Source organism: Anastrepha obliqua, chromosome 2 (assembly GCF_027943255.1).
Source record: "Anastrepha obliqua isolate idAnaObli1 chromosome 2, idAnaObli1_1.0, whole genome shotgun sequence".
NCBI lineage: Eukaryota > Metazoa > Arthropoda > Insecta > Diptera > Tephritidae > Anastrepha > Anastrepha obliqua.
The window spans coordinates 132,618,649-132,642,497 of NC_072893.1; the positions used below are offsets into that span (position 1 = coordinate 132,618,649).

Genomic DNA, 23,849 nt, shown 5'->3' on the forward strand with positions numbered 1-23,849 from the left:
TGTAAGGAAAAATCTGTTGCTCTATTTCACCAGAGAATGTTAATGTTCCATTCCATTGCTGTTAGTACTCGAAAAAAAGTTATTTAACATGTCCTCCTTCTGATTCCATTAACATTCTCTGTTAAAATATTCCATTCATCGGCCAGGGCACAAACCATTGGTGTACTGCCCACCTCATTAGCTTAGCAACGAACCGCATTGAAACTAGCGGAATTTATACACTACAGTTGTCTTCAAAGTGTGAATGTATAAGCGATTCAGCGCATAGCAAATTCAACCCAAAGATCAAATTAAGTGGGTTTTGACTCACAATTTACTTAACTTTTCATCATATTTGAATACTTCCCTCTAAAGTACCAGGAATTTTCACGTTAGTGCTAAATTCACGCAGATCTATCAAGGCAGCAAACGATGGCCAAACAGAAATGCTTTTAATGGCTAAACAGAGGCTTACTGGCTATTTTGGCGAAAATGAAGAGTGTAGAAAGGCGTGCACTAATTCTGGGTATAAGAATTTTTTTTTATTGTTGCCGATAATTGTAGAAAAATCAAAGGTGTAAAAAAGAATATTTTATCAGTAAATTTTTCTCAATTTCTTATATGTAGACCCTGGACATTTACTTTACTTTCATGCCCACATTTTTAACGAGCCGCAATCTGTCTGTCCAGGAAGGCAATTCGCCCATTGCTACATTTCCAATTCAAAAATTTCTCATTCCTTCATTAAAATTAAAGATATTCTCTCTACTGGATTCTTTTGTACGCTTACTTATGTAGCCAATTTATTACAATAGTTAAATGCATTATATATATACACGCACAGCGTTTTAAATGCTATGCGTGCGCACTTACACCTAAGCCATTTACAGCCACTATACAAATTTCTCAAGGCCTTTATAAAACTTAACTGGTAGAAAACATCTTCACAATTCTCAAAATCATAACAATTTTAAATAACTTTTGCCAATACAAAATTACAACCTACAAATATCTTATAACATGCGATCGATCGATCATCCCCCTCTTCTAAGGCCTAACCCTATAGTCTAGTCTAATCTCTACACGTATCCCCTCCTTACCGCGTGCTTAGCTCGCGTATTGCGCTTTTAGATCTTTTCGCATTATTTTTCCCGTTGGATTCTTGGGTATTGCTTGAGCAAAAACGATGCCGCCGTCTAGTTTCTTATACTCCGCCACACGTTCGGCCACATAGTCGTAGATCTCTTCTTCGGTGGCTGTCATGCCTTCGCGTAGCACCACAATGGCGCGTGGCAGTTCGCCGGCAAATTCGTCTGGTCGTGGTATGACAGCTGCTTCTAAGATCTTTGGGTGCTCGCGGAGAATGCCCTCCAGCTCGGCGGGTGGCACTTGGAAGCCTTTCACTTTGATTAGCTCCTTAATGCGGTCGGTGATGTAGAAGTAGCCGTCGTCGTCGTAGTGGCCAACATCGCCAGTGCGTAACCAACCGTTAGGGTAGAAAATTTCTGCATTGGCCTCGTCGTTGTTAAGATAGCCTTTCATGACTTGGGGACCACGAATGCATAGCTCGCCGGTCATATTGGGGCCCAATCCCTTTTGGCTGCTACCGTCAATAGGTACGATTTTTGCCTCAGTATTGGAAGTAGGCGCGCCAGCGGAGCCATAGCGGGTATTATTTGTTGGAACCATCAGAGTGAGCGGTGAAGTTTCGGTCATACCGTAACCCTGCAGCAATTTAGTATTTGGGAATCTGTGGATAGAACACAGAGCATTTTGTCAAAAAATAAACTTTAAAGGAAGCAAATGGCATACTAACTTCTTTAGGAAACGTTCAATATCTGCTTCGGAGATCGGCGCTGCACCTATCACTGCGTATTTCAAATCGGGCACCATCTCTTGTGTCAGCTTCGGGTAGTTGATCATAAAAAGTGCTGCAATGTGTGAAAAGATTTAGGTGAAAACAGCGCTGATGCCACAGTCGTGTCCAAACACTTACCGATTGGCGGCACGATGTTCAAAAATGTCCCCTTGTATTCGTGGAGCGATTTTATGAGATCTTCAGGACGGAATTGCGGCATGGTAACCAACTTGCCGCCAATTGCCAACTTCGAGAGCATAACAATGTTAAGACCGTAAATGTGGAAAAAGGGCAGAATGCCTGGCACCACCTCTTGCCTTCCGGAGGCCCTCAATTTAAATCCAATCTCCAGTTGCTCACTGTTAACGACGAGGTTATTGTGTGAGAGCTGCACAGCTTTCGGTAGACCAGTAGTGCCGGATGAGAAGGGAAGAAAGGCCATGCTATCCGGATCGACGTCGTGATGCTTCAACTGTGAGTAGTCGGCAGCTTGTGGGTTGATGAGTTCAAAGAAATCAATAGCACCCGCGGGTAGTTCCTCATCTGGCTGTAAACGAATCACAGCGATGGGAAGATTCTTTTGTGCCAACTTGCAGGCATCTCGTATGACGCCATAGCCGAGACTGGTGCCGACAACGAACTTGGCATTGCTCAGCTGAACCTGACGGCCGATCTCGTCTAAAGTGGAAGAAAGTACGAATAAAAAATAAGGGAAAGTTAGTTAAATAAAAGAATAGTGTTTGTGTGAAAGCTAGAGAAAGTTATGAAATATCAGAAGAATTGGCTAGCGGTAGACGTCTAGCTTTCTTTGAAATCAGTCTTAGTTGAGCACAGATTTCGTTTTCAGGTACACCATACGAGTATATTGTCTAAAGTGGCTTAACTTTTCATGCCTACTGTGCTGTACTGCACTGAATCATTAGAAACTCGAAATGTGTTCATGCATGCGCAGTAGCCGTGAAGGTCAAACAGTGAACCTATCACAACACAACAAATAGCAAATAAATAAACAACTAAACAACAACGACATTGCACTCGTCAAGCCGAATTGAGCAGATACAGATACAACAAAACACCGCTGAAGTGGAACTAATCAAGCGGCGAGTGGGTTTATCTATACAACTCATACAATGCAACCTGGAACAAAGAACCTAGGCATCGTAAAATTATATTACGAGTAGTTGTTACATTTATTTACTCAACCTTATTAGATAAGAACTGAAATTGCACTGGTAGTATCGATTTGATAAACGTTCCAAGTTATGAAGAAAATAGGTATTGGCAGGGCTTGGCTTGAAAGTCATACTGTGCTTAAATTTTTCTTTTACAACTTCTCCACCCTTTACTCACCTGCTGTGTAGATTGGATTCACTGTGGTTACCGATAGACCCGCCTCTATAGCGCCTAACACCGCAATCGGATATTCTGGCAAGTTTGGCAAGCACACGGCTAACGTATCGCCTGGTCCGAGCTTGAATTTGGTTTGCAGACGCGTGGCAAAGGCAGCGCTACTGTCGCGTAACTGAGCATAGGTGTACTGACGGCCGCTGAGGATGCAAACCTGCAAGAAATTAAGCCCGAAAATATTTAAAATAAAATATAGAAAAATGCAATACTTATAAATAATATATAAATTGATTTATTTTTCAATTTAAATATTTTTTATTAAAATGAAATATAGAACAAAAAATGGGCTGTAAAGTGAAAATAGTTAATTTATTTTTTTATTTAACTTTATTTTTTTAATTAAATTTTTTTTTTCAATTTTTGTTTCAATATTTTCTTTTCTTATAATTTATTTTTTTATATTTTTTGATTTAGTAATTTTTTTTATGAATTTTTTTTTTGGTTTTTTTTTAATATTTTTTATAAATGTTTTTATAATTGTTTTTTTATAACTTTTTTTATAATTTTTTTTAGTTTTTTTGTTTTTAATTGCATTTTTTTTATAGCTAATTTAAATTTTTTATCAAAATAAAACATAGAACAATAAAATGGGGTGCAAATTAAAAATGGGTTTGTTAATTACATTTATTTTTAATTTTTGAAATAAAAATGAAAATAATGAAACAAAATTATTTTGACATTTTTTCTCATCAAATTTGTTTCTAAAATTTCAAAACTCATCATCAATTTTTTTTCTAAAATTTCAAAAGGCGGAAAGTCGAAGCTGCGTCTTTTTAATAGATCAACAAAACAACAAAAATGTTTGATAGATAAGCAAATAACGTCAAAAGCTAAAGGCAGAGATTAAAAATAAAAAAAAGCATAGCTGAACGTTCTAGCTGAGCCAGTTTTGCTAGATTTTTTATGTGTCAGATGCCTGAAGTTGAATAATCAGTTTGCTTTCATGCACTTTTTAAATTTTTACTGCAATTTATTATTTTTATTGTGCAATTAACTAAAATGTGCTGGGCGATGCAATTAAGCAGTCGTTGGCGCTTGGTGACGCTGGTTATTCCGTTATCAAAAAATTCGAGAAAAATAAACCAAACAAATAAATCAGCTAAATAACATGGTAGTGCATGATAAGAATATCATAGAGGGTGTTCCAAAAGAGCTCTCAAGATTCGAAATAAAATTCGAATTGTGCAGACTTCTTGACACAAACAGCTGAGCCACTGGTGCAAAAACTTATGGGTTTTGGGCAGAATCTCTTTACGATATCTGATAAGAATCGAAGTCGTAGACGCAGCCAGTTTAATTCGATACGGGACAAATTTTTCCGAGAGACGCAATTTTGATTTCAATGGCTTCAAATCAACTGTGCCAATTCTTTCGCGTTTTTTTTTTTTGATAAAAAAGCGAATAGGCCAAGGTACTATTGTAAGGGAAAGTCAAGCAAGAAAAGGTAAAGAGAGGATGTAGTGGAGACGGCAGGTATTACTTTGGGTTGAGTATGCAATTGAGCAGTAAAGTCCTGTCTTGACGATGGTTGAAGTGTCTGCTGACATGTTATACTGGCACGCCTGTCATTCCCCCCTACTGTCGGTTCTAGTTCGTTGTCATAACAACAACCACAACTGGTCTTTTCAGCTTTCATCTGAACGTTTTTTGTTTTTTATATTTTGCTAGTTTTTTGGAATAAAGGTTGAGTGGTTGTCCATAAAACAATATATAAACAAGGACGCATAAAAAGTATTAATAATATTTTCAAGGCCAAATTATTTATAGTGAGCTTCACAAATATTATTTTAATTTTGGTTTTATTTTATTTTAAATTAAAATTTTTATTTATCTAAAATTGCCGCTTAACAAAGACTAATATTTGTATGTATGTGCATATGTATAGTACATGGATGTGATTATTAAAAAATCTTTAGCGTAAATAAACAAAATTCAAGACAGACAATGAAAAAAAAAATTGATAAAAAAATTCGCGCTGTTTTTGTTTGCTTTTGATTTCTTTGTTTGATTTTCTGTATCATTCCAAAGTTCAGTAGACCAATGTCCAAAGTCTAGATCTAAATTCGTGTATGTGCCTTGGAGCGAGCGCGTTAAGTGGGAGCGCAAGGTGGTAAACAAACAGAATGATTTACGAGTTTGCGCAAACTCACACATCTACGTATAAATGTTTAAAAATACGAAACAGAAACGGCGCAGCGAACGGTAGTTGAAGGCAAGTAAAATTGTGTTGCTTAAATAAATGATCGCGATCGCGCTTGCTGATGTATGAGTGTGTGTGCTGGGGGCGCGTCATACAATGACAAGCCGAATTTTTCATTGACAAACAAAAAACAAAAACCAGAGGAGAAAACCAACACAAACAATTGAAAAGATAAGCGATAGTAGCCAACAACACTGTAAGACCGACAATTAAACTGTTGTTCTGGCATTTAATAGTGAGGCTAATTGTGCGATTGTGTGTGGGGAAGTGTTTACATTGGAGGGGAACAAGTGGCTTTTATGAAGACCTATTAACGTTTCAACAACTCTGCAGTGGCTTAAGGAGAAGTGATTATTATAGACATGCACATGCATATACATAATTATGCAGTTACAGAGCAGTCATGTTTACCTTGATAAACTACGATTGCAATTATACTCGAACATATCTGTTGCCACAAGCAATAACTGCCAATTAAAAAGTAATGAAAAACTCTACTAACAAAGCTCCATTTCCACCCCTCTGCAAATATTTCTTTAATTTTTTCCGTTTATGAAAACTTGGAATAATAGAAAACTTTACTTACTCTCATGCTCATATAACCTTATATATATGTATGTATTTCACCTGCTCTCCAGCGCAAAATCCAGAAATGTATTTATTTGTACGGAAGTAGGAAAAAACAAAAATATGGCACAAGGCGTTAGAATAAAATACTTGAACTCACCGGCAGAGAAGCGTACTTGTCTTGTATTTGCTAGCCGTTTCTAAAAATATATTGGCTACTGTAGAGTATGCATACATACATATGTGTCGTTTATATTTACAACAGCTCTTTTTTTATGATTTCCGACTTAGTCACTTTTTGCTTGTGACCTCATTTACGCATTCTCATCAAGGCGGCTGGCCAATAAAAGTTGCGCTTTTTCAGATTACAGCAAAAACTATGTATGCATGTTTGCATTATTTTATGGCAACCACCAAGTTTTTTCGTTTCAGCAGAAGCAGATTCGTGAGCCAAATATGTGTCTCTCATGAAACTAAACTCGTGTTTTAGTTTGACTGCAATGCCGAATCAGTTCCCCGACGCACAGCCGGCACACGCACATACGAAGTGCTCTGCTTCACAGCCGAAAAACACATTTTATGTTATTCATATCAAAAAATTTTACTTAAATGCTATTAAAAAAACAAATAATTTTGTAATATTAGAAAGCAACAACACTAAAAATAATCAGAAATACCAATATTTCATAGGTATTATAGAATTTCGCCTTTGAATATTGTTTAGGCCGCACCCTAATATTAAATATAAATTTTTAGCCACCCTAATGGTAACTGCGCCTACCGTTCCGACTGTTGCTAACCACCGTTTCCAGTCGCTGCAACGTGAAGGCCGTTAACCCTGGTATTTCCCCGCCGAACAGTTAAAACGTTTACCGTGTTAAACGTTGTTCGGCGAGGTTACTTTTACTTTAACTTTACCTATAACTTTCACTTGGATTATACAATCAGGAGCCACCAGACGTGTCAGCCAACAGGTAATGTGTCATAAACTAATAATTATATCTAATAGATCAATACATATATGTACAATAATACGTATCGCATATATGTATATTTCTATGCACATCTATGCATATATCTATGTATATATATATTACCAATAAACTTTAAAAGAATATATACTGACACGCTGTGTTTTCTGGTTTTTATATAAAATATTTCATCGGAGCGACCGTGGAGGCCCACATCTAAAACCGCCCATTGCGTCGCATCCGAGCGAATATACATGGTCCTTCGAGCCGGATTTTGAAATAAAGGATCCACTTTAAACAGATCACCAGCAAGCCAACAGATCACCAGCAAGCAAGCAGATCACCAGCAAGCAAGCAAATCACCAGCAAGCAAGCCAATCACCAGCAAGAGTCCAAAAAAGAAAAAAAAAAAAGCACCAAGCCATCAGCAACTTCAACACCAACAATCCGTTCCAGAAAAAACAGGTACGTGGATTTATTGCACACTCTTTTTTTTTTGGTGTAAATAAGATAACTACAAAAAATCAAAAAGGGTCAACGACTCCGTCTGTCGGCAAACAGACAATACAAGTGCGCGCGGTATTTTCAAGTAAATCAACCCTCTAACAGCGCGTTGTTGGGAATTTTTCAATTTTTTTTTCTTATTCCTTTTACTTGTACATTCCCGCTGTGAAGTTGAGTACACAACTACACAAACAACGCCGCAGTAAATTGAAATCGATCCCAGCGCACTTTTTGCACAGGTGCATACATACCGCTGATTATTGTGTGGGTGGCGAAATTTTCGTATATAAATTTAAATATATTATCTTTTTGCTCAATAAATATATACAGACATCCATAATATACATAATATATACTGTTATTTTAATCTCGGTGGTGCATTTTGGGCTTGGGTCTCGCTGTGAATTCGTCTCCATTTCGCGAAGGAGCATCTTTTTTTCTTTAATACCGCGTAAGTTTTTGTATCCCATACCTACAATATGGATACGTATATTCGTTTAGTCGACGCCGTGACGGAATTCGAATCCGATTTTAATGGCACTCCGTCAAGTGACCATTCGAAGTTTTCACTCCGGATCCAACAGGAGGAGTTGAAAGCAATGTGGGAAAAGGCCAAAGCCGCGTACGACCACTTGCTTTCAACAGAAACTCCTTCTCCTAAGGATCTTGCCGCGATAAAGAAGAGAAATAAAATATGTTACCACACATATTTGCGCGGCATGTCGACGATGGCTTACCTCTCTGCGAGGCTGGAAAAGGCAGACCGGGAAGGCGAAGAGCTTGCAGTACGCGAACTTAATATTCACCTTCCACTGTGCGATACGGACATTTTCAAAGGCGACTACGTATCTTGGCCAACATTCCGCGATATGTTCACGGCCATATACATTTTAAATAAGCGCCTTACCCCGGTCGAAAAGCTGTTCCACCTCAACCAAAAAACGCAGGGTGAAGCCAGAGACATCGTCAGGAAGTGCCCGCTCACTAATGACGGGTTTGCTACAGCGTGGAAAAATCTCTGCGAAAGGTACGAAAACAAACGGATTCTGGTGAACACGCAGCTGAAGATCCTGTTTAACCTACAGACAATCGAAACTGAATGTGGCAGTTCGATAAAAAAACTCCAAAGAGACATCAATAATTGCATTTCCTCATTACAGAACCACCAGATAGATATTTCAAACTGGGATGCAATTATTACTTATTTATGCTCCACGAAATTGCCAGAAAGTACTCTATCGCTTTGGGAACAAACGATAGAGAACAAATCTGAAATTTCAAAGTGGACAGACATGGACAAATTCCTTTCCAACAGGTTTCAGACACTTGAAACAGTGTCAGGCTTAAAAGGGATTAAAGCCTACAAAGCGCCCAAGGCGCAAAGCTTACAACACCATACGGAAACCACACCAAAAAGGATGGGTAACTTTCAGGTAAGTGTCGCCAAACATATGTGCAAATTATGTGTCACTGACGACCACAAATTGCAAAGTTGCCCGAAGTTCCGGAAGTTAAAGGTCACCGATCGCATCGCGTGCGTCAAGAGCAACAACTGTTGCTTGAACTGCCTGTCGTCAGGACATACGGTGTCTAGATGTACGAGCTCATATAACTGCAGCACATGTCACTCAAGACACAACACGCTCCTGCACATTACAGCAGTTCAACCAAAGGCAACAGCTCTTAAGGAAAGCAGAGATCCCGCTGATGACCTGCCCTCAACATCCAAGGAGGCCCTAAAACGACTTGACTCTAATAGGCCAAAGGATAGCAGAATCAATAATTTTAAATCGTGCTATTCCAATACGGACAAAGGGGTTCTACTGGGAACAGCCATGGTGAATATATTCCATAATAATGTAAATTTTGCAGCACGAGCTCTGATCGATTCTGGTTCTGAGTGTTCGTTCATCACTGAACGCCTCAAACGTAGAATCAACCTGCCATCTAAACGCTTGCATGCCCAAGTCTCGGGCATCAACAATTCAGTATCTGCGCAGGTAAGACAAGCGTGCTCATTACAACTGCGGTCGCCTATCGACCCTTTTGTAAAATTAAATACAATTGCGCTAGTTTTGCCGCAATTAACTGGAAATCTGCCGACTTGCCTAGTAAGCGCAATGACAAGGCAAGCATTTCCAGATCTCACTTTGGCGGATAAGAGGTTCTTCGTCAATGAACCAGTGGACCTTGTCCTTGGCGGAGACATTTATCCCCAAATTATTTTAAGCGGCCTGAAGAAAAATGTACTAAGTACACTTCTTGCCCAAGAGACTGTATTCGGGTGGATACTAACTGGTCGAGCCGAAACGGTCAACCCACCCAAAACAAAAATAGTTTCTCTTTTCAGCGAAGTCACACTGGACAAGCAACTAGCTGCCTTTTGGGAATTAGAAGACATCCCAAAAAAGGAAAGACAGACTGAAGATGACGTGTATTGCGAGGAATTATACCGGACCACTACGCAGCGCAACCAAGATGGAAAGTATGTCGTCACCTTACCCTTCAAACGGGACTTTTCATCAAACATCAAGCTGGGACCATCACTCAAGAGCGCCTGCTCTCAATTCTTCCGGAATGAGACGCGTCTCGCGAAAAATCCGTCCCTGCAAGAGGAACTGGTTCACAATTCTTTGTGGTGGCAGAAATTGAAAGCCCTCCATCGAACCTTTCGCAAACGATGGAAAAGGGAATACCTCATCGAATTACAAAAAAGGACGAAGTGGAAACATCAAAAAACCTAAGAAGCTACAACAACCCCTACAACCTACGAAGGATGCAATTGCATCGAAATTCTCAACAAATTTTTTAAATTTATTTTATTATATGTAGGTTTGATTTCCCATTATTTTAGAAACTCCCTACCTGAAGTTGGTTGTAGAAAATTAAAGTTGCTATGAAATGGACAAAAAATAGGTATTCTTCGTTTCATTTACAGTTTCTTTAGTTTCAAATAATATATTTTTATTTATAAAATTTACACCTTCACTACTCATCCTCGCCGAACAACGAATCTCGTTTTTACATATTTTTCGGGCGATAAATTTTAAACTACTTCAAAATCGTCAACTATTTGAACAATGTCAAGGTTTTCAGTTCATTTAAGGAATCTTTTCGGCGCGTTTTGGTTGTAGTTGTTTAGTTTGATGATGCGACGTGTCATACTCTCAATACTCTAAGTTAGATAGCACACGCGAATTTCTCTATTCAATGAAAGGAAAAATTAGAATAAATAAATTAAAAATAAAAACATAGCATTTGGTCATACCCTACGAATCGCGCATGCATGGGCGACCGCCTTTTGTGCCGCCCTAACTTGATGTTGATTTCTACCACCGAATGCACTTCTAGCTCCTTCATTTTATCCTTTACGAGTAAGCACCGCTTTGCCCAACATCCGTCCCACAAATTCGAATTTTTCTCTAGGTCAATTAAAGCTTGGATGACTCAAACATCTAAAAAGGCAGATTTTTACTTTTACAGTCACATTCACGTATTAACATATTTACCTCTTAGCAGCGGCAACGAGGTGATTAAAGATATCCTTCCAGCTGGCGGCATCCCAGATAGCTTCAACATGGGATGGTCGTAGTCACATCAGCTTTTCTGTGCTTCAGCACATATGTTGATGATCGCTTCGGCAAATCCTGCTTGCAACGCACAGCCGCTTTTGATGTTGATTGCCCAACAACGGAGCCTATAACACACAGAATTAATTATAAAATTCATTACGTACTAACTATATACAATCATATATTTTAAAATCTCACCTTTAATATAAATAAAAATTTAATTGGAATATAATATGTTGTTCCATGATGTTCCAAATGCAAGAACCATACGAAAATTCTGATGGCGCTCCTTCTTTGCCGTGGTTCAAGGATTACTTGTGGGTGGCCCATCCACTAATTTGCCGTCACTGGTAACGCGTACATGTGGACTTTTTTTCACACGCAAAACCGAAAGGCCAACAAATTACCACTTAACACTTGTGTAATTAATCTAAAGCCCGATCTGAAATTTTTTTTTTTTTTGCGCGACGATTTCTCACTGGGCAGAAGAACGTTAAGTTCTAACCCTACTCACTCGCACATTTGTCACTTATTTTTTTTTCACATATATAATATGAATTTTCATTTACTTATCACTATGCATTTTGATCAATATTTATTTAATTTTATTATATTAAATTAAATGCAAAGTTTCTATTTTGTTACTTTCACTACCACTAAATTCGTTTCATACGATAAATGCATGTGTAAACGACCGAAAATTACGCATATTACTTTTGTATTACCTTTGATGTGAGTGACTTGAAACTTTGTGCAAACGTGTTTTCAATCCAGCTGATTATATGAATATAAATTCCATCTTATCAAATTCTCTCACAGCTTCAGCAAAATCTTCCTTGGCTTTAGCTGCCTTTGCTTTCCATTCCGACTTGTCCTTCATTGAACGCCATAACTCTCCACCTTTTTTTGGCCACTTCGGTTACTTTAATGCCTAGATTTTCGCGCTTAACCTGATCGCGTGCATTGTTGAGCCACAACATATATGCGGCAACAGGACGCTTTGGTTTGCCAAACATTTAAATTTTTTATTGCGTTCACGAGTTTATATGGAAAATATAACTAAAATTTGCACAATGTTTAGCACTTCTAATTATTTAAAGTCACAGTTTGCCTAATTTCGTTAAAATTGTAAAACGACCACAAAGCAAACCGATTCACTTTTCACTCACTTGTCACACGCCGTCGACACATGTGAAAAGGAAATGGGTCGAGGTCAGCCATTAAGGAAATTAGGGATTAAGAAACAAAAACAAAAATACCCTACAGGAATGATATAAATGGGTTCGACATTCCAGGGATAGTTTGCGTAAAGTAACGCAAACTATTAGTTTTTTCTAACATCATGCACTTATGTATGCAAATGCTACGAAAAATTATATCTAAATATACATATATTATAATTTTTTTTTCTTCTTTTGCTTATCATTTTGTTCTTATTGTAGCCAAAATATAATAAGAACAAAAGGGAAAAAAATATACCACGGCAGGACACCTTGTACTTGGTTACGCTCCACACATAGCCAAGACACGATCCTCCTATGCGGCGAATATTGCAATGTCCATTAGTATGTACCAACCCCCTGGCGGTGAACATACATATTAAAATAACATTAATATGTGATTGTACCCAACTAGGTACATTTTTTGTTTTGGGTGGCAGGGTGTCTCATAGGGCTATGAAAATTCCTCATCGCCAAATAACAAAAAAAACTACTCAAATGCCTAGTGCATATATGCACAGTGCATAACAAAAATATATATATTATTTTCCTTTGTAGTCTCCTTCGCTGTGATCAGCACTGCACTGACCAGCCAAATGCACCACTACCAATACAATACACTAAAGCTAATTAAGCAACTATGTGTAAAGCCGTGTACACACTACACATTTTCAGTTAAAAAAAAAAAAAAAAACAAATTAAATTCAATTTCCTTTTGTTTGTAAAAAACAAAACAAAGGACTAAGTCTAGAGCGGAAACTAGGCCTTTTCGCCTAGACAAGCAGAGCGGAAACTAGGCCTTTCCGCCTGAACAAGCAGAGCGGAAACAAGGTCTTTTCGCCTCAATGAAGATAGGGGATTGGAGACGAGGCCTCTTCAACCCCAGCTGTAGCATGAACACTGGCGTGCGCGTGGATCGGAAACCAGGCCTTTTCGACCACATGCGCAACCAACGATAATGCGCCAAAATAAAAGGACGGGCGACAATACACTGGCGACTAGGCCTCGCCAGGTATCACGGCCCTAAATGATTTGAACATAACGAATCAATAAATTTTAATATAATAAATTTTACCTTTTGTGTGCAATAATCCACGTACATAAAATTACATATCTTTGCAGCATTTCAGACGGCACCAGCAGCCTCCGATTTCTCACCAATACCGAACGTTGGCTGACACCTCCGTCCTAAAATAATCATTGCTTATCGCAAGGGAGCCGGCATGTTTAGGCCGCACCCTAATATTAAATATAAATTTTTAGCCACCCTAATGGTAACTGCGCCTACCGTTCCGACTGTTGCTAACCACCGTTTCCAGTCGCTGCAACGTGAAGGCCGTTAACCCTGGCATTTCCCCGCCGAACAGTTAAAACGTTTACCGTGTTAAACGTTGTTCGGCGAGGTTACTTTTACTTTAACTTTACCCTTAACTTTCACTTGGATTATACAATCAGGAGCCACCAGACGTGTCAGCCAACAGGTAATGTGTCATAAACTAATAATTATATCTAATACAACAATACATATATGTACAATAATACGTATCGCATATATGTATATTTCTATGCACATCTATGCATATATCTATGTATATATATATTACCAATAAACTTTAAAAGAATATATACTGGCACGCTGTGTTTTCTGGTTTTTATATAAAATATTTCATCGGAGCGACCGTGGAGGCCCACATCTAAAACCGCCCATTGCGTCGCATCCGAGCGAATATACAAATATGGCTATGAAGCGGGGAACAACAACAACAGAAACAACTTAAAAAACAGTCAACTTTTTCCCAAAGCTGAGATTAGCTGATCCCTGTAAATAATATATTTAGTACATATTAAAGTAATTCTCTATGCCAACAACAACAACTGCACAATTTAATATGTGGACTCTGCTCGAATTCTAATTACCCTCCACAAGTGATTATCTGGTGTAATCAGATAACGAGCGATTTGCATAAAAATGAGCCTAAATTAGTTCGATACATATAAAAAACACCCTAATCAAGGTCAATTGTTGTTCTGACGCAAATAATTGCGTACCTTTTCTGGTACTAATCCCGTTTGAAATGTAAGAAAGTAGGCATAAAATGATCTTTTTATCTCACTTGAAATCAGCAAGAAAACAATGGTTTTTGTACATTTGCCGCCGGTGATTGCTGGGATTTCAGACCTGTTTAAAGGGTTAGGCCAATGTAGAAATGTCAAGAAATCGATGCTTTTCACTTAAAAGTTGCGCTAATAGTTTAAAATTGGATTAATAAAAGGATGATGGTGGGAAAAAATCCCTAAATACATCTAATTTTGAGCAGTCGCAGTTAAATTTTTCTAGTAGGTCGGAGTCATAACTCGAAAAAGTCTTGACCGACTGATTTAAATTGTAACTGTATATTCCCAATTATATTTCAGAAGTTAGTTTTCGAGTATGAAAGTGCGGATAAATTTTTTTTTTTATAAACAATTTTCGAAAAATTCTTTGTTGTTGATTGTTAATTTTTTGCCCAAAACTTTTTCTAAATTTTTTATTTTAAATTTTTTAATAATTTTTTTTTTTTTAATTTCGATATTTGTTAATTAAAAAAATAATATTTTAAAAAATCTTACGCAGTTTTATACTTATAAAATTAGAAATTGCAGGTGCAGTTGGTTCGGCCACGCGCTCGTCAAAAAGGCGTAATATGTAGAAGAAAAGCTCTGCAGGTGATATTTTCAGTCATATTAATTTTTACAGCTTAATAAATACAATATAAAGAGCTTTTTAAAAAATTTCCACTGGAATAAATTCTAAAAATATGCTTCATTTTTTATCTTAAGACATTGAACTCCAAAGTGACAATAAAAAAAATCTAATGTTGTGTTAAAATCGGAAAAAACTTTGAAAACTAACGAATATCAGCTAACAATAATCTGTAGCTTCTTCCCTTTAGAGGCCAATCTCAACACGCACAGCATAAAAATAAAATTTTCAACGCAAAAACTGAGATAAGCAAAAGAAAAAAAAATAAAAACTTCAGTACAAAAATTGATGAATTAAAAAAGCAATAGTTGTTTGGCTTGAGAGAATTCAATGAACTCGCATGTGCCTCAAGTGCTTGCACGAGCATGTGAACACGTCCTCTTATACATAAGTATATACAAAAACATATGTATGTGTGCGTGCATTTTTTTATTTTTACTCGAGTATTTATATTTGCTTGCCTTCAATTATCGCCAATTGCCTGCAATCTCTGTAAAATGTCTACTTCGGTGCAACAAGTGCTTTATCAGTATCGAGTACCTACGCACATACATAAGTAGGTACATATGTACATCTGGAACATAACTTGCATACTTCAATAACGTCAAGGGGCTGCATGGGTTTGAAAATTAAAAAAAAAAAAATTAAAAAAATTAAAAAAAATTAAAAAAAAATAATAATAAAAAGTAAGATATTCTTTTTTTTCTGAGTTCTCTGAATAGTAAAATATATTCAGCATATTCGCCCAAAATTTTAAGTCAATTAAAAGAATTAGTTTAGGAGTTGAAGCCTTAAATAAATTTCGTTTATATTTAGGTTAACTCGAGCCAAATAAAGCTCGTGGGCATTAAGTTCTGTTACCTAAGAAGCCAACTACTTGAAAGTGGTGGATTTCCCCACAGAAATTGATATGAATGTTTTTGTACTTGCATTCCCAGTTGCACTTAGTTTTATACATACATACGTACATATGTAGCTGTGTACATACAGACATTAAATTCTGTTCAATTGAAAAGCGAGTGCAACTTTTCACTTGTGCAATGAATCTCGTCAATTGTTAGTGTAGTACGTGTATGAATTTAAGTAAGTAGCTACGTCAGCCTGTTATTAAATGCCTGAGTTGAGTAATTTTTCCGGCGATTAAGTCAACAAAGCATTTTCTCATCTCATAACTAAATTCTGATAAAAGTCTCAAATGAAATTCTATGCCAGTTTTAGTGTATAATTAAGGTGTATGTAGAAGCAATGATTTTCATACAATGCAAAAACTATTGAAAAATAATTAACAATTATTGTCGATAATTGATTGTTTTTTTTTTCTTACTGGAGTAGAACAAAAACTCGCGAAAAGCTCAGCTGAAGAACGAAATGTCAGATCCATTTTACTTTCATTACGTTTCCATAGAATTTCGATTGCTGTCTGGAATTGAGTGTTTCGCGACAAATTATAAACAAATTTTAATAATTCAAAATTCTTAATAATCCTAAGGGGAATATTAAAATAAGTTTCATTAAATAAACCATTACACTTTACTTGAAATTGCCTTTGCGGCACTACACTAAACCCGACCCAATGTAAGAAACCCTAAATAAAAAAAAAATATATATATATATATAAATAAAAAAAAATAAAAAAAAATCAAAATAAAAAAAAAAAATAAATGAAAAAATAAGTAAAAAATAAAAGAAGGGGCAAATTCCGACTACAATTTCATTAAAAGCTCATTGTAAAATTTAAAATTGAATTTTCCGTTCATTTTCGAGCAGTCAAATAAAAACGAACACTGGCGACAAAAGCTCACAAATTTTCTATCTACGATATATTTTTATTCTTGCTTGCTATATTTTGCAGGTGCCGTACAGGTGCAGGTGCACCTATTATGTGTATGCTTCTCATCTATGATTCCCCGTTTTTAACAACAACTCAAATTTGCTCCAACTTTGTAATCTTATCAGTGGCATTTAAATCCCCCGGTGGCTCTCGCTGTTCAAAGTTCGCTCAGTAATCAGCCAAAGTTTTTTAGCTTTGAAAAAAAAAAAAACAATGCAATGCAAAACAAAGAAACAAAATTTAATTGTGACTATAAAATAAATGTTTTTGATTACGTTTTATTAACGTTTACGGGTTAAACATTTGTTGGACGGCTGATGTTTTTGCTGTTTTAACTTTTTTGCCGGACGACTGGCTGGGATTTATGATTTTTTTTTTAAGATACAGCTACTACACAAAATTCCGCAGCGAATACTGTACATAAATACAGGGTGTTTGAAAATAGCCTAGCCGAGCCCGGCAGCCAAAACAACTGCTTACATCAATATTTTTGTAATTTTTTTCTAACACCGATAACTCTCATGCAGCTAAAAAGACAGTCTATAATTGCCTTTGCCCTCAGGCAGAAAATGACAACCTTCCGTTGGCATTTCTGCCTTTGAAAACCAGCTTACGAAGAGTAATTTTCTGTTCGACAAAAATGTACTCGTTTGTTAAAAAAAATAACAGGTTTCAATTACTTCACACTTCTCTGTTTACTTTTTCATAAATGCAAAAAAATTTCGATTGCGACACAAAATCTGACAAAGCTATACATTTATCGACACTGAGCGCTCAGACATTTATTTTCTGTCTCATTTTGCATAAATTTGGAATGAACAACTTTTTGAGAAAGAAAAAATGTTGATGTTTAACTACTTTAAAAATAATTCTTTGCAAGAAATGTGAAAGCTGGAGTTTGCTGTGAAAGCTTCTTGGTACCATGTGAAAGCTCTAAATAAGTTCAATAAACCAAACTTAATTGCCTCTAAGATTGTTTTTCCTGCTAGAGGTTTTCGATTCCAGCATAACTCCTGATTGCGTACCAAATGCACTCTTGCTACTGAAAACGCTTAATTTTGCAGTTTAATCAACCAATCATAAGTGAAAGCTCAGCTCATATTTACTATAAGAACATAGTAACTTTAACAGCGCGTCAATTGAATTCTTGTGAAAGCTACTCCCCGGCATGTGAAAGCTTCTCACTGGACTTATTATATTTACCGTTTTAAATTAACATAAGCACAGTAAAAAGATTTTGCAAGATTTTTTTCTTCCGCTACGCTGTTTATTTTCTACACTGTGAAAGTTTCTTTCTGAAACGTGAAAGCTTAAAAGCCGCAAATAAAAGCCCACCATTTTAGTGAAATTAAAAATATTAATTATAAAGGAAATTTTTATCAGCTGTCGCGGAGAAACTAATAAGGAAATAAAGGCGCCGATGCTTCACTTACACAAATTATATTTACGAGTGAACGCTTTTTTCCTACTCACCGTGGCAACATTTTTTTCATATTTTTTTATATCCCGCCACACATATTTGTCCATCGTCAGATTGAGTAGCTCGATCGGCTCAAAAGGCGATTGCTTGATGTAACCTTCCTCTTCGTTGTAGATTAGAAATTTGTCCGGGTGGCTGAAGCTCGTCTGCGTGGGTTGCGCGGTGGCAGCTGTGCTTAAATGCCGGGCGCTGGATGCAGCGGCAGTGGCGGAGGATTGCATAGGCGGCGCTATAAGCACGGAGCGTACCAAACGACGAATCATTTTTCAAAAATGAATTAGAAGTGTACGTAATGCAATAAAATATTTTATAGTTATAAAAAAACTTAAATTAAAAATATTTTCTCTTAGTCCTGTTTGAGCCTTTGAGATCACTTCACTGGTTTTGAGTTTGTTGGTGGACAAAAACACTTAATAACTTTTTCTTTATCACCGTACGGCGTTTAATAGACTTGTTCGTCTGTGCAACTTTTTAATTTGTTTTTTTTTTTTTTTTTATTTGTTCGTTGTTGGCATTTAGCGCAAACGCATCTAAAGTCTTTGGGTGTCGCGACACAACTGATCGATGGTGGCCGGCTGTGTGGAGCTCTCGTCGCTGTGCAGGCCTTTTGTAGAGAGCTACGTTGTTATTTTTTGTTTTTGTTGTAGCTCTTGCGCCAACAGCACTGCCTACTAGTCCGATTGATATGAATGTGTATGTGTATGTGCGTGAACTGATACTTTTTGTTGTTGACGCTGTTTGATTTTGGCTGAATATTTTGCGTTTTCGAGATTTCGAATAGGCACCGTATTTTTTGTTTACTTTTTTCGTACTTATGTTTTTATAAATAGGCTGGTCCACTTAAATTTTTTATCAAATTTATTAACGAAGTTGTTCTCGTAATGTTTTTTATTTTTCAAAAATGGCTATTTGGTGCAAAGTGCAACCTGCGCTGACTTGTTGTTGTTATATTTGCTATCTTCAACGATTGCAGTTGTTCGTTACATGCCCAGTAGCGAAAAAACATTGAGTTTTTAAAATATATTTTCTTATTGTATATGTATGAGTGTGTGTGCCTGTGCACAGTGCTTTTGCATTCGATTTATTAAATCTGTAAATAAAAAATAAATGAATGTAAAACAGGCATCGTAACTACTTATTTTTTCTATACTGTTGAGCAAAATTAGTATTTTTTATTTCTATATTTTATAGTATTTTGTTATACACATTGAAGTTCCATTACGTTGAGTTTACATACATATGTATGTATGTACGTAGGGAGATATGCTTATGCTGCTGCACATCACATCGAGCAATTCTTGTGTACGAGTAACACTCTTTAAAATCCCTAATGAGGACTAAAAGTTTCTTGGTAGTCACATTTCTATCACTTTAAAGCTCCAATCAATCACAAATCCTAGATAATATAATGCTTGGTTCACCCAGGGGGGGTTAAAATTAGGCTCCACCGAAAACAAACGAAGCGGGGTTCACTGCACTCACTTCAGCATATAAACATCTCAGTTCTCTGATATACGATTAAGAAAAATCTGAAGATAGGAGAAGAAGAAAACGTAAGGTCCGGATATTGATGAATTATGACTTATGAATTGTGGAAACTCGTCTGATTCCTAAGATTTAGTTAAAAAGTGGGATCCAAATTCACCTAACCTCGTAAAAGCTGATCAGTTCACGAGTAGAGATAATCCTGCCTTATTTTTATCCAAACAGTTCCCACAAAAGCGGCTTGAAATTATATTGACTCTAATGGGTTCATAGCCGTCAACTTGGATTTTCATCGGACAGTGCCCAATCACTGAAGAGAGGTGCTGCTTTGTTAGTACCAGAGGCTGCACGACAGCATAAAATCTACCAGCGGTTAGAAATCATTAGTTTCGTTCAACTCGAAGATCTCCTGTCCAAAGCAGATCGCTGGTAGCCAGAGAAAGCCCCAGGTTAACTGTGCGCGGATACTTAATCAAAATAATTTTGAAATTTCAATTTACTCCCGCCCCAGGCGCAATTATTCCTTACTTTCTTGTAAGCGCTTAAAAGTCTTAATCTCTCTTCAGTCTAAATGATGTCTGACCACATCTGTGACCTCGTCGTCAGCATCAGTATTTTCCTGTTTATTCTAGATGCTACCTAGTCAGTCGCTGTGTCGTTGCGTCATTGACGTCACTTGACTTTGCTGATTACAAGCGCATGGAATACTTAGGTATGTATGAAATTATGAGGTATTATGTACGCGATTAATGCGCTACATGCAAGAGGCAACAAAGCGGTTTTGGAAATTCAGGGGGAAAGACATTGCGACTGTTCAGCTATAATAGCCTTTTTTGCTATAATTATCGAGGCGTCTGTCGAAAGCAAGTATAAAACTATTTTATATACATTTATTCTCTAAATGAGACTCGAATGAAAATTCATCTCTTTTTATTACGAGTACCTTGCCGAATTAGATCTTACAGTCACAATGGTAGTTGATGAAACTTTTTTTAGAGTCGTAGGCTAATAGAAAATCCGATACTATATAGTTATGTGATACTATATAGTTATGTGATACTATATAGTTATGTAAAAAGCTTTGCAGATTACTGTGAAAGTTTTCGGATTTAAGGGGAAAGCACAAGCACTTTTTTTCGGGTTTTAGAGCAATTTAACCGGACTCAGCTTTAATACACAAACTTGCAGTGTTAATTTTCGGCCTTAGGCCTTTCTGTGCGGCTTGCATCGACAATAATTTAATAACATTTAATAATACTTTGGCTGGTTGGACGGGTGAAAGTTCAATTTTAAGTAAAAATAGATGAAATATTTAATACAATTGGATTTTATATAACGCATCAATATGAATTAATTAAACGGCTATAATAATCTATAAAAATAATTAACATAGTGAGACGTAGTTTGAAAAATAATCTAGCTTTCTGTTATAATATTTTTCTGTCAATCGTTCAATTGAGTAAATATAATTTATGTAAATGTATATATATGTATATAAAAGTTATTGAACCGCCTCAAATGGTTGTACATCTTGTTGTTGTTGTAATAGTTCACTAGGCCCTGCAAATGTGGTGTAGTCAACAATCGTTATCGTCTAACTCATCTAACGGTAGGACCAGAAAACGTGCTGTTTCGACAGGTTGGGTCCAGAGAGGGAGGGATATTAGGTGAGCGAGTTCAAGAGGGCAGGTCTTGTAAGTAACGGGTGTTGTATTAACTGCACATGGCAATTTTAGCTCATCTAACCTCTGTGGTACATTTTGGATGATGGTCAAAGAAAACTAAAATTCTGCTATTATTGTTCTCGTTTTATGAACTGAGGCACTTGAATCCCAGTAGAATTTTATTTCAATTCTTTAGAATCAATCTGAATTTGGAGAAATTGTAAGAATAATAGTATAATGATCAAAAGAGTACAAGATATACTTAGGCATATTCTTAGAGTGGTGCAAGTTTTTTAAACAGAAATCCAAAAGTCGTCTGAAACTCACACTCTTGGTCTACTCACAGCATCGATTTCTAGCAGAAAGTTAACCATTTTTTCTAGCAAAAGTCAGCCTTACTGCTCGCTATCAATTATTAAGATACTTTAGTCCTCTTTTTTATATCAATTTTAAAAAAATGATGAACTAATCGTATCATTTCATTTCTTATGCCAAGAATTAACTCTCGTTGCAGGTACTTTTAATATATCGGACTCGCTTTTCACCTTTAAGAAAACGATACTATCCTTTTTCAATAAATGACTAACGAGGGTATACCATGTAATTTTTGATCTCGATGCTTGTCAAACTGCAGCCTGTCTTGAGCTCCTCACGTAATCAACCAAGAAGTGCGATTTCATGGACTAAATTCTGATAAGCTAATTTTTGCAGGCAAAAATATTTTATTTATGTACTTCATTTGTTAATGTCTACGAAAACTTCTTACTTCTTAGTTCTTCTAGCACAAGTTGGAAACCGTAAAACAGGCGCAGAACAAAATAATTTACACCAGACGCTTAAGTAACTGTACTTAACTAATAACGCAAGCGTTCAATGGGAGAGGCAAAAACAAACTGAATGATAAAATTTTTGTTTTCAAAAGGCGACTCATCACAATAGCGGTACTCTCGATTAGTAGGACAGGGTCTGGCAAACGTACGGAAATTTATTACGACATTTTGTATTATTTATGGAAGTACAAAAAAAAAGTGTTTAATAGTTTTGATTTTACTGTTCTAATTTTCCTATTTTTCTTTAGGATTTTAGAAGCAAAACATTTTTCTTTTCTTCTTTTATTTTTCAGACGTAAGTTTTACTGTTTTTTTAAGGAATTTTATTTTTAAATATTAAAAAATTATTATTACTTTCACCTTATTTTTCAGGAATTTTAGAACTAAATATGAATTATTTTTTAATTTTACAAACCTAATTTCTATTTGTGTATCTATTAAGAAATTTTGGATCTAAAGCAGCTTTTTTGGGTTTAATTAAAGTAAATTAATAAAATATTAGGATAAAATATTTGAACTCTTTTAATATTTTGGAACTGTTTTTTATTTTATATAAATTTTGCAGATAATACATTTGAAACTTTTTTTCAATATTTTACTTTATATTTTTTAATATTTCAGAAAAAAAAAATTTAAAAAGCCTTTAAGGTCCAGCCCTCGTTTGTAATCATTTAGAAAATGTGAATTCTCTATAAATAATCCTCGACTGGCTGCTTATCGCCTGCGCAATTCGTACGAACTAAACGAATACCGCAAAAGAGGGCACGTCTCGCGATAAAATGCTCTTCTATGTTAAATGAGGGGACCTCTTAGAGTGTGAGAGAACTTGCTCGCTGGCTGGGTTGCCTTGATAACTTATTTAAATATTTACACAATCTGCTTTGATCAGTGCTTTGCGTGCATTTGTGGCCGCTTAGAAATGTCTATTCGAAGAAACAACGATAACAAAAACTTACCTGTATCGTTGATAGTTGCATTGGACTTTGCTCCCCTGATTAGCGCTTTGGAAACTGGTCGCTGCAACCTGCACGTATGCATAATTCATGTGTGTTCATTTATATATAGGCACATACAAACATGTTTGTTGATTAACTGATACTGACATTTGTAAGTGAGCGAATCGAGGGGGAAACAAACAAGCATATTTCCCGTTGCAACTTATGCGTTACAGGTTGTTGGATATTTTGGAAAAAATTCAATCACTTACTGAGCTTTTAGAACTGTAGATTATCCAAGCAAAATGATGACCAAATTATTAGGAATAATAGGCTTGAATTAAAATTTTACGCAAAAAAATTGCAATTTCTTTCTATACAGCAAGAAAGTTTTAAATTAAAAAATAAATAAAAAAAACAAACCATTACAAATTTAAGTTAATATTAATCCATCAATTCTCTGTATAGTTTTTAACAGCATCTATGGGATTAATGATCGCTAATACATTATCTGACAAATGGATTTCTAAATTTTTCTCCTTTTTACTCTTTCTTAGCACAGCAATTGACCAGCGATATTTTTACCAGCAGCGGAAATCTGGA

The 23,849-nt window shown here is 36.2% G+C and overlaps 1 protein-coding gene and 1 long non-coding RNA gene across 3 annotated transcripts; both read right to left on the reverse strand.

Moving 5' to 3' along the window:
• Positions 1-752: 752 nt before the first annotated feature.
• Positions 753-22,378, reverse strand: LOC129239677 (uncharacterized). 2 transcript variants are annotated; one of them, XM_054875373.1, is made up of 6 exons: positions 22,248-22,378; positions 18,326-19,422; positions 3,188-3,398; positions 1,976-2,515; positions 1,796-1,910; positions 753-1,729 (listed from the first exon to the last, which is right to left on the reverse strand). In XM_054875373.1, exons 2-6 carry the CDS (start codon positions 18,593-18,595, stop codon positions 1,087-1,089), a joined length of 1,779 nt encoding a protein of 592 aa, XP_054731348.1. In that variant the 5' UTR covers positions 18,596-19,422; positions 22,248-22,378; the 3' UTR covers positions 753-1,086. The 2 variants fall into 2 exon arrangements, with proteins under 2 accessions (XP_054731348.1, XP_054731350.1); XM_054875375.1 differs by lacking the exon at positions 22,248-22,378 and adding an exon at positions 19,555-19,778.
• On the reverse strand, positions 10,411-11,175 carry LOC129239678 (uncharacterized). Its single transcript, XR_008581875.1, has 3 exons — positions 10,996-11,175; positions 10,755-10,941; positions 10,411-10,689 (listed from the first exon to the last, which is right to left on the reverse strand). It is a non-coding gene; the product is annotated as an uncharacterized LOC129239678 (long non-coding RNA).
• Positions 22,379-23,849: the final 1,471 nt, after the last annotated feature.

Bases quoted from the DNA above. Each gene is read 5' to 3' on its own strand.
- LOC129239677 (XM_054875373.1), bottom strand. From the start codon at position 18,595: ATGATTCGTCGTTTGGTACGCTCCGTGCTTATAGCGCCGCCTATGCAA. The intron at 3,399-18,325 runs GTGAGTAGGAAA...AATTTCTTGCAG, and splicing joins ATGAAAAAAATGTTGCCACG to GTTTGCATCCTCAGCGGCCG. The intron at 1,730-1,795 runs GTTAGTATGCCA...TTCTATCCACAG, and splicing joins ATTGAACGTTTCCTAAAGAA to ATTCCCAAATACTAAATTGC.